The sequence below is a fragment of the Bubalus kerabau genome, chromosome 14 (assembly GCF_029407905.1).
Source record: "Bubalus kerabau isolate K-KA32 ecotype Philippines breed swamp buffalo chromosome 14, PCC_UOA_SB_1v2, whole genome shotgun sequence".
Lineage (NCBI taxonomy): Eukaryota > Metazoa > Chordata > Mammalia > Artiodactyla > Bovidae > Bubalus > Bubalus kerabau.
In genome coordinates, this window is record NC_073637.1 from 73,013,475 (window position 1) to 73,028,889 (window position 15,415).

Consider the following 15,415-nt stretch of genomic DNA (forward strand, 5'->3'; position numbering starts at 1 on the left):
GTATTCAAAGGAGAGACGGCTAGGCGACCTATTCAGATGTTAATTAGAGATATAAAGAGTAATAAAAAGAGGATAGCTCAGTAGGAAAATTCAGTGGAGAAAAGAAGCTGAGTGGCTTGGTTTACGCGGAAAATCAATATAACCCGTGACACCAGGTTAGCTCTGACCACGGAGGCCTCAGGCGCCCTCTCGAATAGCGGAAGGTGCCCCACCTTAGACACCTTCTCGAGTGGGTCTTAGAAGCCCAGGCAAATAAATGGTCGCAGAGGATATCCGCGCTCCAGATGGACACTCAGCTGGAAGTTAAAGGGAAGAATGACATAGGGAGACCAAGCGTTGGTGAGCAAGGCCCATAGCTTTATTTTCAACAGGGGCTTTTATACCCTAAGTTACACATAGAGGATAATAGGGGATGCAAAGTCAGCAGTCTTTGATGCTTATCAAAAACCAGGGTTTCTTTCCTGCAAATTTATCGTATACAAATGGTTTAGGTGATTTACATCATCTTCTGGCCAGAAGGCCTATTAACATTTTATGACTCTTGACAAGGACTTATCAACAAAGACTTATTTTCTCTAAGAGTAATTATTTTAAGGTTTGGCGCCATCTTCCGAAGATAAAGTTGCATTCCTATAGGGCGGATGTGTAATGGGTTTACAAAGGAAATAATTTATTACCTTAAGGGTCTAAAGTTACTAACACCAAGGCCACTACTTATTTTTTCTACATACCAACTATATTAATTAATACACATTCAAGGATACAATTCAGGGGATGTGAAAACTTGGCAACAAACATTGGCTCATCAATGAAATCTTTTACTAGTTTTATTCTGACAGTTTCTAACTCTCTGAGAGGCTCTAAGCTATTTGAATATCTTAAGCTTCCTGTGCCTCTCGAGGCTGGGAGACTGTAAACAGTCGTATGCATAGCTGTAGGTGTCCGGGTAAACTTGTCAGGTGAGTTAGAGAGCCATCTGAGGGGTTTGGATTTAAACACTCCTAATTGCCCAGGAACTTTATTAATTGGAGCTGTAAGTTAGCTCTTTGACAGAGAGAGCGAGATGGTGGTGGAGGACAGCCCCCAGTAAAGTCAGAGGTGAGAGCACAAAGCAATAAAGTAGGCAGGCTCTGGTTTTTTGGGGGTAGATGCTCTAGAATATCCAGGGGCACTCCCGAGGCTCGATCCCGCCTTTGCGTATGCCGAGCCTCCTTCCTCATGACCTTTGTCACGAGTGGAATGTCTCTTGCCGGCTCCTGGCACCTCACAGATGAACTTGGGTCCTTATGGAAGAGGTAGATCAGGAAGTCAGTTCAGTTGCTCTGTCGTGTTCGACTCTTTGCAACCCCATGGACTGCAGCACGCCAGGCTTCCCTGTCCCTCACCAACTCCCGGAGCTTACTCAAACTCATGTCCACTGACTCAGTGATGCCATCCAACCATCTCATCTTCTGTCGTCCCCTTCTCCTTCCACTTTCAATCTTTCCCAGCATCAGGGTCTTTTCAAATGAGTCATCTCTTTGCATCAGGTGGCCAAAGTATTGGAGTTTCAGCTTCAGCATCAGTCCTTCCAATGAATATTCAGGACTGATTTCCTTTAGGATGGACTGGTTGGATCTCATTACAGTCCAAGGACTCTCAAGAGTCTTCTCCAACACCACAGTTCAAAAGCATCAATTCTTTGGTGCTCAGCTTTCTTTATAGTCCAACTCTCACATCCATACATGACCACTGGAAAAACCATAGCTTTGACCAGACGGACCTTTGTTGGCAAAGTAATGTCTCTGCTTCTTAATATGCTATCTAGGTTGGTCATAGCTTTTCTTCCAAGGAGCAAGTGTCTTTTAATTTCATGGCTGCAGTCACCATCTGCAGTGATTTTGGAGCTCCAAAAAATAAAGTCTCTCACTGTTTCCCCATCTATCTGTCATGAAGTGATGGGACCAGATGCCATGATCTTAGTTTTCTGAATGTTGAGTTTTAAGTCAAGTTTTTCACTCTCCTCTTTCACTTTCATCAAGAGGCTCTTAATTCTTCTTTGCTTTCTTCCATAAGGGTGGTGTCATCTGTATATCTGAGGTTATTGATATTTCTCCGGCATTCTTGATTCCAGCTTGTGCTTCATCCAGCCTGGCACATTGCATGATGTACTCTGCTGCTGCTGCTACTGCTGCTGCTAAGTCACTTCATTCGTGTCCAACTCTGTGCAACCCCATAGACGGCAGCCCACCAGGCTCCTCCGTCCATAGGATTTTCCAGGCAAGAGTACTGGAGTGGGTTGCCATTGCCTTCTCCAGATGTACTCTGCATATAAGTTAAATAAGCAGGGTGACAATTTACAGCCTTGATGTACTCCTTTCTCAATTTGGAACTAGTCTGTTGTTCCATGTCCGGTTCTAACTGTTGCTTCTTGACCTGCATACAGATTTTTCAGGAGGCAGGTCAGGTGGTCTGGTATTCCCATCTCAGGAAGAATTTTCCACATTATCTGCCTCTTTGAATCTAGTCCTATTTTCAAATAAATTTGAAGCCCTATTGTCAAATAACTAGTTTCAAATGAGTAGATCATTAGCTGCCCTTAACTATGATACAGGTTTGTCAATCCTCTGCACTTTATAAAAAAGCTTTTTATTGCTATTGCTTAAATTCTGCAAAAAATATCCTATAATTTCTATATACTCCTTGGAAGGGGGCACATTTTTGCATTTTAACACATGAGATGAAAATCAGGATATTATTTTGAGGATGTTGAAACTGGTTATAATATTTTATTTCTACTTTTTTTTCTTTTGTACAGATAAGGGAGACTTTAGAGGGGACATCCTGCCTTAGCCTGGGTTTGCCAGGAAGCAGAACCTGGGTTTTATTTAGAACTGGCCACTCCTAGGTCACAGGAGCGAGGGACATGGAGAGGGAGAGCCTGTTAAGGATGTATGATTGAGTTAGCCTCCATCTTGTATGGAGCATGACTGATTTTCAGTTTTGAGAGTTGATCTTCACAAAGGCTGTATAAATGATTGCTTCTCAGGACAGTCCCTCTGGGGAAAGGAATGGGGAAAATGTATTGTCTCGCTTCCATCTTCCATAAATTCACTTTGGATTGCACTTGTGTGGGTTCAAAAATTGGCTGTGGATTGTGTTTTTGTGGGTGCTCAGCAGGAAGCCTTTCACCCCTCCAAGTCAATAGGAAAACCCTGGGGTGGGAGGCAAAAAAGAAGCACCTCAAACAGGTATAAGCCTGGGTGCTGTCAACTTGGGTCTGCTTGAAGGACGCCAGAGTCTGTGTCCCAGCCAGAGACTGGACAGGAAAGAGGTGGACGTGACCAGAGAGGTGACTGATAGACACACAAGTTACATCTTTGGCAACAGAAACTGATAACTACACAAACATTTTCAAACAACTAGTTTCAAAATGCTGTCCTAAGCAAATTTTTAAAAAAAGCATTTACTTTATATTCGTTGTTAAAATATCACCTGCATCTACCTAGGTACAGTGAGCTGTGACATACTGCTATATATTGATGTAAAAGAACAAGGGATGGTTCCATTGAGAACTGCTAATTGAATGTCCTCCACTTAAGAGTTGGGATTAGTACTTTCTCTATTGATAGCTCCCTCCAGGCAATAGTAGCTCTCAAAGCAATGGCAGTGTCCCCATCTTTCTGCTTGTCTCAGTAGGTGCTGACCTTTATCTGATACACAAGGACGGAGAGATGGTACTTTAACCACCTTTCCATCCATACCAGAACTTCAGCCAGCAGTTCTCACAGGAAACTTAAAATTGTTTGGATCTCATCGCCTTTCCCAGAAAGACCCTTTATAGTTAGTGCATGCCCCCTGATGCCACACGACTCTCTATTTTCTGTTACAATTTGTGCCAGTCCTTATTTACATGTTTTACATGCCCTTGCTACCAGTCTGTAAATTCCTGTTCACCTGTATGTTACCGAGGCATGCGCTACATCAGACTGCACTCTGGATAAAGCAAACTGGCTGTATATAAATTGTACCTTCATGCATTTGTTAAATGTTCAGGAAATTCTTTAGCCTTATTCTTCAAAAAATGTCTTCAAGCATATTTCTTTTATTTAACGACTGTCTTTCATATCATGCATCTGTAAAAATGTGCAAAAACATATCTAGGCCTGTATTGAGTATTCCTGACTTCCTGGACTGCTGTTCCAAGAAACACAGCAAGAAGGTGTATTGATTTTTATTTCTTCTGGGCTTTAGCCACACACATTTCCACATAGCTTCAGACATTAATGACTGAGGCAGGCCCCGGCATTATAGTCTGGGGAATTTTGATGACAGTTTTGCTCCACGTAGCTCATTCATCTTAGGATACATATGTCCATCTGCCAGGCCCAGGTGCTTTTTCCAAGAAGCTTTCAAATACGTTGAGAGTGTGTTTGGGTGTGGGGAGCTTGTGAGTGAGAGTAATACTCCAAGCTGATGCCTCAGTAACAAAGAGGACTGAGCAGCACTCTAAGGCAGATTTAGCAGAAGTAATATACTCTCAGGAGACGAGCAGTGACACTTTTGATGAAGGAAAACAAACTTCACACATGCCTAGCAGCTTCTCCCTTGAGAAACCCATAGCTTAGCAAGAGTCAAGGAAAGGACTGAAGGTTGAGAGCCATGTTTGCCGACGTCTGTGGGAATGAAAAGGGTATACTCCAGTGAGTAATCTTCTCGAATGTTCCATAGCATTTGAGCATTTGTTTTCTGTTTTCTGGCATGGAGCCAGTTGTTTGGCCTGATCTGAAAGCCATTGAATGCATTTCTCTGAGGATCTACATTTGGCTACATGTGCACTGGAGGACTATATGATGTAATTGCTTTCTCTTTTCTTCATTTTCTCTCTTAATTAACTATTTCCCCTTTCCTTCTTCTGGTGAAGAGAAGGCCACAAGAAACAAAGCTACCTTTCCCCCTTCAGCCTTAATTTGTGTTTAGTAGAAGAAGAATCTAACACATATAACCAACCATACATGAATGAAACCACTTGTTTAGTGCTTGGGGTCATATTTGATGCCATCTAGAGGTGAGAGCTGGAAAGTTTACCCAGCTTTCAGAATGGCACAATATTAAACTCAGAGGGAAAGCTTCTTTATTAAAGTTCTCAAGAAGACATAAAGATGGCTAACAAACACATGAAAAGATGCTCAACATCACTCATTATCAGAGAAATGCAAATCAAAACCACTATGAGGTACCATTTCACACCAGTCAGAATGGCTGCAATCCAAAAGTCTACAAGTAATAAATGCTGGAGAGGGTGTGGAGAAAAGGGAACCCTCTTACACTGTTGGTGGGAATGCAAACTAGTACAGCCACTATGGAGAACAGTGTGGAGATTCCTTAAAAAACTGGAAATATACCTGCCTTATGATCCAGCAATCCCACTGCTGGGCATACACACTGAGAAAACCAGAAGGGAAAGAGACACGAGTACCCCAATGTTCATCGCAGCACTGTTTATAATAGCCAGGACATGGAAGCAACCTAGATGTCCATCAGCAGATGAATGGATAAGAAAGCTGTGGTACATATACACAATGGAGTATTATTCAGCCATTAAAAAGAATACATTTGAATCAGTTCTAATGAGGTGGATGAAACTGGAGCCTATTATACAGAGTGAAGTAAGCCAGAAAGAAAAACACCAATACAGTATACTAACGCATATATATGGAATTTAGAAAGATGGTAACAATAACCCTGTGTACGAGACAGCAAAAGAGACACTGATGTATAGAACAGTCTTATGGACTCTGTGGGAGAGGGAGAGGGTGGGAAGATTTGGGAGAATGGCATTGAAACATGTAAATATCATGTATGAAATGAGTTGCCAGTCCAGGTTCGATGCACGATACTGGATGCTTGGGGCTGGTGCACTGGGACGACCCAGAGGGATGGAATGGGGAGGGAGGAGGGAGGAGGGTTCAGGATGGGGAACACATGTATACCTGTGGCGGATTCATTTTGATATTTGGCAAATCTAATACAGTTATGTAAAGTTTAAAAATAAAATAAAATTAAAAAAAAAAAAAAAAAAAAAAAAAAAAAAAAAAAAAAAAAAAAAGAAGATGTTTCCTATAAGCAGAAACAAGTCATGAGATGGATATGGGAAAAAGAAAACGCCAATAAAGTTTGCATTATTGAGCATTATTATGCTCTCCACAAAAAAAAAAAAAAAAAAAAAAAAAAAAAAAAAAAAAAAAAAAGTTCTCATAGGAAATAGGCAGGTGAACGATCTGCTTTAGATCTCGCTCAACTGTTCAGTGTTGTGGCGGACTGCAGTGTTGTTTGTAGCTCCACCGTAGACTATTTGCCTGCCAACAGTTTCAGAGAATCAGAGCAGGGAGGTCAGCCTGGGAAACTCATCTTACCACATGATGGATGCAAAACACACACATCTTGCTCAGACTGTTGCTTTGAGCCTCCAATGTGTTTGCAGAAATTTATAAACTTAAGTCCCCGTGCAGGATGCAAAAACTGTCTTGGAAAGTGATTTACGTTCTTCAGCTTGCAACTGGACTATAACCTAATATAACATAGTTTGTTTTTTCTTTCTCATCTCAATTTTTTTATTGCCATAAAATGCACATAATATAAAATTTAACTCTTCATCATTTTAAATGTAGAGTTCAGTGACGTTAATGCATTAACGCAGTGCAACCATCACCACCATCTGTCTCCATTACTGTTTTCATCTTGTAACTAAAGCTCTAAAACACCAGTTCTGGAGTAAGACATGGCAACCCACTCCAGTATTCTTGCCTGGAGAATCCCATGGACACAGGAGGCTGCGGGCTACAGTCCATGGGGTTGCAAAGAGTCGGACACAACTGAAGCAACTTAACAGCAGCATTCATTATATATATTAGTACACACACATATGTGTATATATATATTATATAATATCTTCTTTATCCATTAATCTGTTGATGGACACTTAGGTTGCTTCCATGTCTTGGCTGCTGAACATTGGAGTGCATTTATTTTTTTGAATTAGAGTTTTCATCTTTTTTGGTATATGCCCAGGAGTGGAATTGCTGGATCATATGGTAACTCTACTTTTAGTTTTTTAAGGGACTTCCATACTGTTTTCCATACTGGCTCCATTAATTTACATTCCCACCAACAGTGGAGGAGGGTTTCCTTTTCTTTGTAGACTTTCTGATGACGATCATTATGACCAATGTGAGGTGGTACCTAACTGCCGTTTTGATTTGCATTTTTCTAATGATGCTGAACATCTTTTCATGTGCCTATTGGCCATCTGTATGTCTTCTCTGGAGTAATGTTTATTTAGATCTTCTGCCCATTTTTTGAGTGAGTTGTTTTTCTGATATTGAGCTGTATGAGCTGTTTGTATATTTTGGAAATTAAACCCTTGTTAGACTCATCATTTGCAAGTATTTGACCGGAGACAGATTCTTGATGTTTTGTACTTCACCATCTTCCCAGAATCCTTGACATAATAAAGATGAAAAAAATGAAGTTTCTGGTGTCATAATGTTTGTGTTGCTGGCTTTTAAAAATATTAGAATATATAGCTTCTTTATGAATCATGAAGAATTTATCACATGCATGATTTTCAAAACTCAAAAATCTTCATTGTTTTATTACCATGGCCGCATTAGTGTGGACTTTGTTTTCTAAAGGTAATTTTGAGATGCAAAATTTTAACATTTGTGTCCTACCAGTACTTCCTCTCATGGGTCACGGCCCAGTGATGTAGATTGTTGAAGTTTCACTATTCGGTAGGAGTTATGCTTAAATGTGAGAGAGTAGGAGCAGCCACAGAGACCAAGTTCTAATGCTTGCGTTGGACTTCCTTTTAGGCACTTCTTTAAACCTGGTGAGGAGAATATTGAAACTCTTTGTTAAAAGGAAGTTCGGAGAGTTTGTGGAAGATGGCGCCTGTTGTGACAGGAAAATTTGGTGAGCGGCCTCCACCTAAACGACTCACTAGGGAAGCTATGCGAAATTATTTAAAAGAGCGAGGGGATCAAACAGTGCTTATTCTTCATGCAAAAGTTGCACAGAAGTCATATGGAAATGAAAAAAGGTTTTTTTGCCCTCCTCCTTGTGTGTATCTTATGGGCAGTGGATGGAAGAAAAAAAAAGAACAAATGGAACGCGATGGTTGTTCAGAACAGGAATCTCAACCATGTGCTTTTATTGGAATAGGAAATAGTGACCAAGAAATGCAGCAACTGAACTTGGAAGGAAAGAACTATTGCACAGCCAAAACATTGTATATATCTGATTCAGACAAGAGAAAGCACTTCATGCTGTCTGTAAAGATGTTCTATGGCAACAGTGATGACATTGGTGTGTTCCTAAGCAAGCGGATAAAAGTCATCTCCAAACCTTCCAAAAAGAAGCAGTCACTGAAAAATGCCGACCTCTGCATTGCCTCAGGAACAAAGGTGGCTCTGTTTAATAGACTCCGATCCCAAACAGTTAGCACCAGATACTTGCATGTAGAAGGTGGTAATTTCCATGCCAGTTCTCAGCAGTGGGGAGCATTTTACATTCATCTCTTGGATGATGATGAATCAGAAGGAGAAGAATTCACAGTCCGCGATGGATACATCCATTATGGACAAACAGTCAAACTTGTGTGTTCAGTTACTGGCATGGCACTCCCAAGATTGATAATTAGGAAGGTTGATAAGCAGACCGCGTTACTGGATGCCGATGATCCTGTGTCACAGCTCCACAAATGTGCGTTTTACCTTAAGGATACAGAAAGAATGTACTTGTGCCTTTCTCAAGAAAGAATAATCCAGTTTCAGGCCACTCCATGCCCAAAAGAACCAAATAAAGAGATGATAAATGATGGAGCTTCCTGGACAATCATTAGTACGGATAAGGCAGAGTATACATTTTATGAGGGGATGGGCCCTGTCCTTGCCCCAGTCACACCTGTGCCTGTCGTAGAAAGTCTTCAGTTGAATGGCGGTGGGGACGTAGCAATGCTTGAACTTACAGGACAGAATTTCACTCCAAATTTACGAGTGTGGTTTGGGGATGTAGAAGCTGAAACTATGTACAGATGTGGAGAGAGTATGCTCTGTGTTGTCCCAGACATTTCTGCATTCCGAGAAGGCTGGAGATGGGTCCGGCAGCCAGTCCAGGTTCCAGTAACTTTGGTCCGTAATGATGGAATCATTTATTCCACCAGCCTTACCTTTACCTATACCCCAGAACCAGGGCCACGGCCACATTGCAGTGCAGCGGGAGCAATCCTTCGAGCCAACTCAAGCCAAGTGCCCCCTAATGAATCAAACACAAACAGCGAGGGAAGTTACACAAACGTCAGCACAAATTCAACCAATGTCACATCATCTACAGCAACAGTTGTGTCCTAACTACCGTCTTTTTGCTAGGACTTACACTGACTTGAGTGCGGCAAAATGTTGACAAAAAAAAAAAAAAAAAAAAAAAAGGAAGTTCGGAGATTATCCACAGATTTGGCTTATCTGTGGCAATTATAGAAAGGGAGAGAAGTTAAAAGACATTAAAAAGGATGCAGAAATAGATGATGAGGGCTCCCAGGTAGAGATGAGGGGTAATGGATTCTGTTGGCATTAACTCAGCCTCTCTTCTTCTCCTTTTCCCCTCTCTCCCTCTTTCATCCATGTTTTCCTTTCATTCTACTTCTCCCCACTTCTCACCCTTTTCCAAATGGAAAGATATACCTGGGTGTATACCATGGTCTATTGGCCATTTTCTCTGCCATTTGTTCAGTCTCCTCTATATCTTGGGGAGATAAATTGCCTCTAGTAAGACTAAAGTGTACAAAACAACTTGGAAGTCTTGATTTAAAGCACACGCAGGAAAATTTAAAACTGTGGGGTGCTGTACAGGCTGTGTGTATTATTACACACTAATCATTATTATTTAATGAATGTCTTCTACATGTCAGGAGCTTTATTAAGCACTGAGACTACACAGTGGAAAAGATCCAGTCCCTAACTCCTCAAGTAACTCGTTGTCCAATGGAGGAAAAATGCACACACAAGAATTTAAATACCACGGTTATTATAATAGAAATAGACCTGTATAAGGCACTGTTGGGAGTGCCAAGAATGAGCTTTGAAGTGTGCTTGGGAGGAGTGAACTCAAGAGACAAGCTCTTAGTTAAAATTTTAGTAAAAGTTTGTCAAGTGGAGATGGGCCAGGGGCATGCTAAGCAAAGGGAGCCCCGTGTGCAGACAGGAATGGCGGACATTTACTGTGGATGGGGTGTGAGCTGTGAGGCTAGCAAAGAGCAAGAGACGAAAAGGCAGGAGGGAGAAAGACCACAGTGAATGTCATACCTCAGAGTTCTTCCCTTGGGTAATGGGGAGCCACGAAAGGATTCTAAGCAAAGAAGAAATAGAATCGGAGTCAAATTTTATTTAGGATGCTCTGTGCATAAGATTGAGTGGGAAAGGGCTATTCTAGAAACAGAATATTTAGAAGCTGTGACAATGCCCTCAGCAAAGCATCACTGAACCTAAACCAAGGCAGTGTTTTGATAAAGAAGAAGATATAGCTTTGGGACATATTTAAGAGACTAAAATGAATAGGACTTATAAACTAATTGGATATACTCAGGATTTTGTTTTAAGTGAAGCACAGAAAATGGTTTTATTTATTTATTCTATAAGTATTTATTATATATCTACCAGGCCCCAAGAGAAGTGTTGAGTGCTGGGGATACCTAGATGAGAAGCCACAGGATTGCCTTTAAGGAGCTTGAACTTTAGTAAAAGAGACAGACACCACCATCGACAGGTGAAATAGGACACTTGCATTGTGGAGTTGTGACTGTTACCTCCAATAAGGGCCTCAAAAAGGGTTGTAGGTGATGTCCTCACTTATGGACATGCTGAGCTGAGGGAACCTGCAAGACATCCAGTAGAGATGCAGTAATCCTTCTTCAAGGGAAAAGATGCCAGCAAGTAAGACTGAGAAGAAGCTGTCATAAAGATCAGGAACAATTGCATCTTATCTCCTATCTTTCTTAAAGTCCTTCTTTGGTGGTATTATTAAAAATACATAGAGGAGAAGCACCTCTATTATTTCTAATGTCTATTTTGGTACCTGGTATAGAACAGGTACTAAAAAATGATTTAGTTAAGTGTAATACAGGGATTAAGAAATTGATTCTATCCTAACAGTGTGATTGGGCTTCCCTGGTGGCTCAGTGGTGAAGACTCCGCCTGCTGATGTAGGAGGTGCAGGAGATGAGGGTTCAGTTCCTGGGTTGGGAAGATCCCCTGGAGGAGGAAATGGCAACCCACTCCAGTATTCTTGCCTGAAAAATCCCACGGACAGAGGAGCCTGGTGGGCTGCAGTCCATGGGGTCGCAAAGAGTTGACATGACTTAGCAACTCAGCATGCATGTATGCAATAATGTGATTAAGGAAATAGAGGAACAATGTAATAGACAAAATTTGAAAAGAATTCTAGACTTTATCACTAACTACTGGGAAAATTACTTGTCCTTATATATTGTACTTGTGCTATGTACTTCAGGGTCTTCCTTAGTAAAATCAGGGGGTTGGGTTGGAGATAAAATCCTTTTTGGTTCTAAAACTCTGAATGCAGAGACATAATTAGCAGATCAAGCTGAGGAGACGATGTGTTATCCAGTGGAGGTGTGCTGTCAGTTTTCACTGATCTTATAGGGACATTAAATATTTGATGGTGAAACTCTGTATATTGATTTTTTTACCCCAGTTGCAAATGGCCTTTGCTTCTGAAGAATAGTAGGTAGGCACTGCAGAGTTGTTTATACCAGTAGATTGCGTCCCTGTAAAACGAATGTCAAACAGTGCATCTGGGTATTGTCTTGATAAATTACATGGCTCAGTGATCACTGACCCACATTTTGTAATATGATTTTATAAAACCCATGTGACAACATTAATGGAGATGGATGCACTACGGTTCTTATACAGTAGAGGCCAACAGTGCTCTTGGAAAAAAAATGAAAATAAGAAATGTAATCACAGATTTGTTATTATAAGATTTCATCTAAAGAAGGAATATTAGGTGGGTGGATATTCTATGCAGGGAAGTTGTTAGGATTTCAAGCAAATTTACTGCAGGCCAACAGATAATACTGCTTTGTCAAAATAACTGTTTATTTCTTTGCTTCTAGAATCCACACTGGCATAGCAGCAGGTGTGGAATAACAGGGTTGCACTCTGTACATATGCTGAGGTGCTTGATACTTTGGCATACACAGTCCTGGTCTGGGATTTCCTTTTTATGACTTCATTTTCTGGTGGCAGCCTACATCTGAGGATTCACAGCAGAAAAAAAGACGCTGACCTTATCTGAGAAGATTTTAGCCTCACTTATGAAAGGAAGAAGATACCTCAGACAACAAATTCACCTGTGTTTGTAGAAAGAGTATTAGGGGAGTTTTAAAGATTTTTTTCTTTTGAAACACAGCAGCTTATGTTGTTTTGTCATATAAACTGCCAAGATAGGAGGAATTTAGTGAGCTTCAGCCTACACGACTTATTCACAAAATCCCTTTCTAAACTGAACATCTGCATTCCTACAGTTTTGTGTGTCTGTTCCAGTTTGGGGTGTGAGTTTTTGCTTGTTGAAAAAAATCAGTTATGGACTGGCAGCTGCAGGTGATTATAGCTCCTCTTCTAATTTTGTGTCTTTTAATAACAATAGGAATCTGAAGAAACACTAACTTGGTTTTTGCGTACTTTTTAAGAACAGAGTTGCTAGCCTCTATCTGCTGAATATTCTTAATATTCTATTATTTTGTATCTTGGCCATTCATTGTCAGAATGAAAAGTGGTGGCAGAGAGGTAAAGCCAATACAATATAGGTTTTTAAAAGGACTTTTCCCTCATTTTTTTTTTTTTTGATGGGTTGGGGCAAGAAAAATGATGAGGTTAGTTCTGGTCAGTTTGAAGTCATAAGCCTATTGCATATGCAAGCAGAAGCGTTGAGCCTAGAGGTCAGATGTCACCATCTGCAAGCCTTAGTTGAAGTTTGTGCCTGGATGAGATTACCCAAGGGAAAGCGTGAGCCATGAGATAAGTCAAGTGCTGGGAGTAAAATCTTGGTAAAGATCAATTTTTAAGTGGCTGTTACAGAGAGACAAGAAAACTTAAAAAAGAAGAGCCAGTCATTCACGAGGAAAATATTGAAGGTTAAGGCAGAAGAGAATTTTAAAAAGAAAATGATCAACAAGGACAAACATTGGAAGGAGATAAAGAAATAATTGCACAGGAACCTCTCCATCCTATTCATCAACCAGTATGGTGAGAGCCAGTTTAGCTGAACAGCTGTGGCAGAAATCCAGACTGCAATAGATTGAGGAGTAAATAGGGAAAGAACAAATAGAGCAGATATTATTTTCCTTTAGAGAAACTAGTTTTTCTTCAATGAAGTTATAGTATTCTGTGTGTGTTGGGGGGGAGGGGTTGTATATCAATACTTCAAGGAGAAGAAAGGGTTTAAGTAGGTTGTAGTGGTGGAAGGGAAAGTCAACTGTGACCTCTGCCAGGACCAGGGTTGGAATTTTACCAAGACAATTTGACCGAATATGGTGTTGTGTAGATTTTTTTTTTTTTTTTACACATTTTTTATTTATTTATTTTTGGTGGCTCTGGGTCTTCAATGCTGCTCATGGGCTTTCTCAAGGGTGGTGCTCAGGCTTCCCATTGCCATGGCTTCTCTTCTTGTGGAGCATGGAGCAACTACTGAAGCCTTATGCAGGGGTACCAGCAAGGGAACAAGGAGGAAGTCAAGGGGATGGAGGTCGGACAGAATTTATGGAGTGAAGTTCTTTAAACACTATGGTTTTGTATTGTAGTCTGTATTATAATGGAATTCCAAGGTCATGTGTATCGAAAGATTATCCTCAGAGCCCAAAGTAAAATTCATCAGTAGCCTTGAGCACTGCAAAATTTTCAAAGAGGACCCTGGAGGTAAAAAGCTATAGAAGTGGCACAGGAATAGTTTGAAATGGGGGTAGGGGGTAGGGATGTTTGAAATGAGTGTCCCCGACAAATACCAGTGGCTGGGCTGGAATTTATGCTCCAGTGGGGAGGTCAGAGGTGACTAGAGAGCCACTTTTAAACTTGTTTGTCAAAAAGCTTGTAACAGTGGCATGAATCTTGTAAAGAGAATGTGACTCATGGCTCATGACTAAGATGGACAGAAAGGAAATCCTGGGTTGTGTCAAAATTCCTTAGAAGAAAATTCATGTCCAAAGCTTTGATATCCTTGCTTATTTATATTGGAACATCTGTGACAACCCATGTGTCTGAAGTTTTAAAAGGACATAATGACTGGCGAAGAGATGTTAGGGACCTTTTAAAAAGAACATCCAATAGGAGGAATCAGTTCCTGAACTTGTGGGTTAACTACTAGATTAAAGAAGGCAAAGATGAATGTAAATTGGCAAAATTGGTATTAAGTCAGTATTCTCTATTAGTCCTTTAGTGACATAGAGGTAGGTGTGGTTATGATAAATTAATAGAGTCTCAAAGTGGGAAGAGTGAAATATTTCTTCCAGTTTAAAAATTCCCTTTCAAATATCCCCAAGAAACTAGGTGGACATCTCCAATATCTTGAGTAAACATCTTTAGCAAACATCTCTGAGAGATGGTGTAAACTTCTCTAGTGATAGGAAGATCACAAGCTGTAAGGCAGCCCATCCATTTATAAATTCTAAATTTCTAGTCACCCAATGCCCTAAAATTCCCTCAATCCCCTAAATTATCTTTTCTAAAACTGTTTACCTTATATAGGGATTTTCCTTGGTGGCTCTATTTTAATCCTCTGAAGTTAATCTTTTAAAAATTTAAGGGCCTCTAATTTTTTTTTTTTAGCATATATCTTTATACTTTTTTTTTTTTTAACATCATGTGCCTTTCAGGTAGTCAAATACCTTGACATTGAATATCAGGATCTAGAAGTGGACATAGTTCTCCAAACGTGAGCTGGTGGAGCCATTGCCTACCTTGATTCAAATACAACAGTATCACTGACAGCATTTTATTTTTTTTAATTCTGGAAAGAGGGTCATAGAGTTCTCTAATATGGTGGCTTTTTTTTTTGACCTTAGAATTTATATTTTCACATGAAGTATTATATAGTGGGGCTTGCAAATTTTATTCTCCTACAATAGATTATTTTTTAAACATAATTCAGTTTAAGATTTTATCTTTCTGGGTTAGGCCCTTCATCCTATCCTGCTGAAAGCTTCCCAGATCTTGATAATGTTGAACAACACACTAATCTTCTTCTTAGCTTTGTATCACCTGTGAAAAGATTTTGCTCCAATTCTTGACTCATTTGCTGAATGAAGTAGAATTACGGAAAGGGTGTAGAAAAATGCTAACAAACTTCTTCCTATTTGCCAACA

The 15,415-nt window shown here is 40.2% G+C and overlaps 1 protein-coding gene across 1 annotated transcript; it reads left to right on the forward strand.

Moving 5' to 3' along the window:
• The first annotated feature begins 7,912 nt into the window (after positions 1-7,912).
• LOC129627333 (recombining binding protein suppressor of hairless) lies at positions 7,913-9,466 on the forward strand. The gene has a single exon (XM_055546897.1). The coding sequence runs from the start codon at positions 7,926-7,928 to the stop codon at positions 9,387-9,389; it is 1,464 nt and encodes a 487-aa protein (XP_055402872.1). The 5' UTR covers positions 7,913-7,925; the 3' UTR covers positions 9,390-9,466.
• The last annotated feature ends 5,949 nt before the right edge of the window (positions 9,467-15,415 follow it).

Bases quoted from the DNA above. Each gene is read 5' to 3' on its own strand.
- LOC129627333 (XM_055546897.1), top strand. From the start codon at position 7,926: ATGGCGCCTGTTGTGACAGGAAAATTTGGTGAGCGGCCTCCACCTAAA.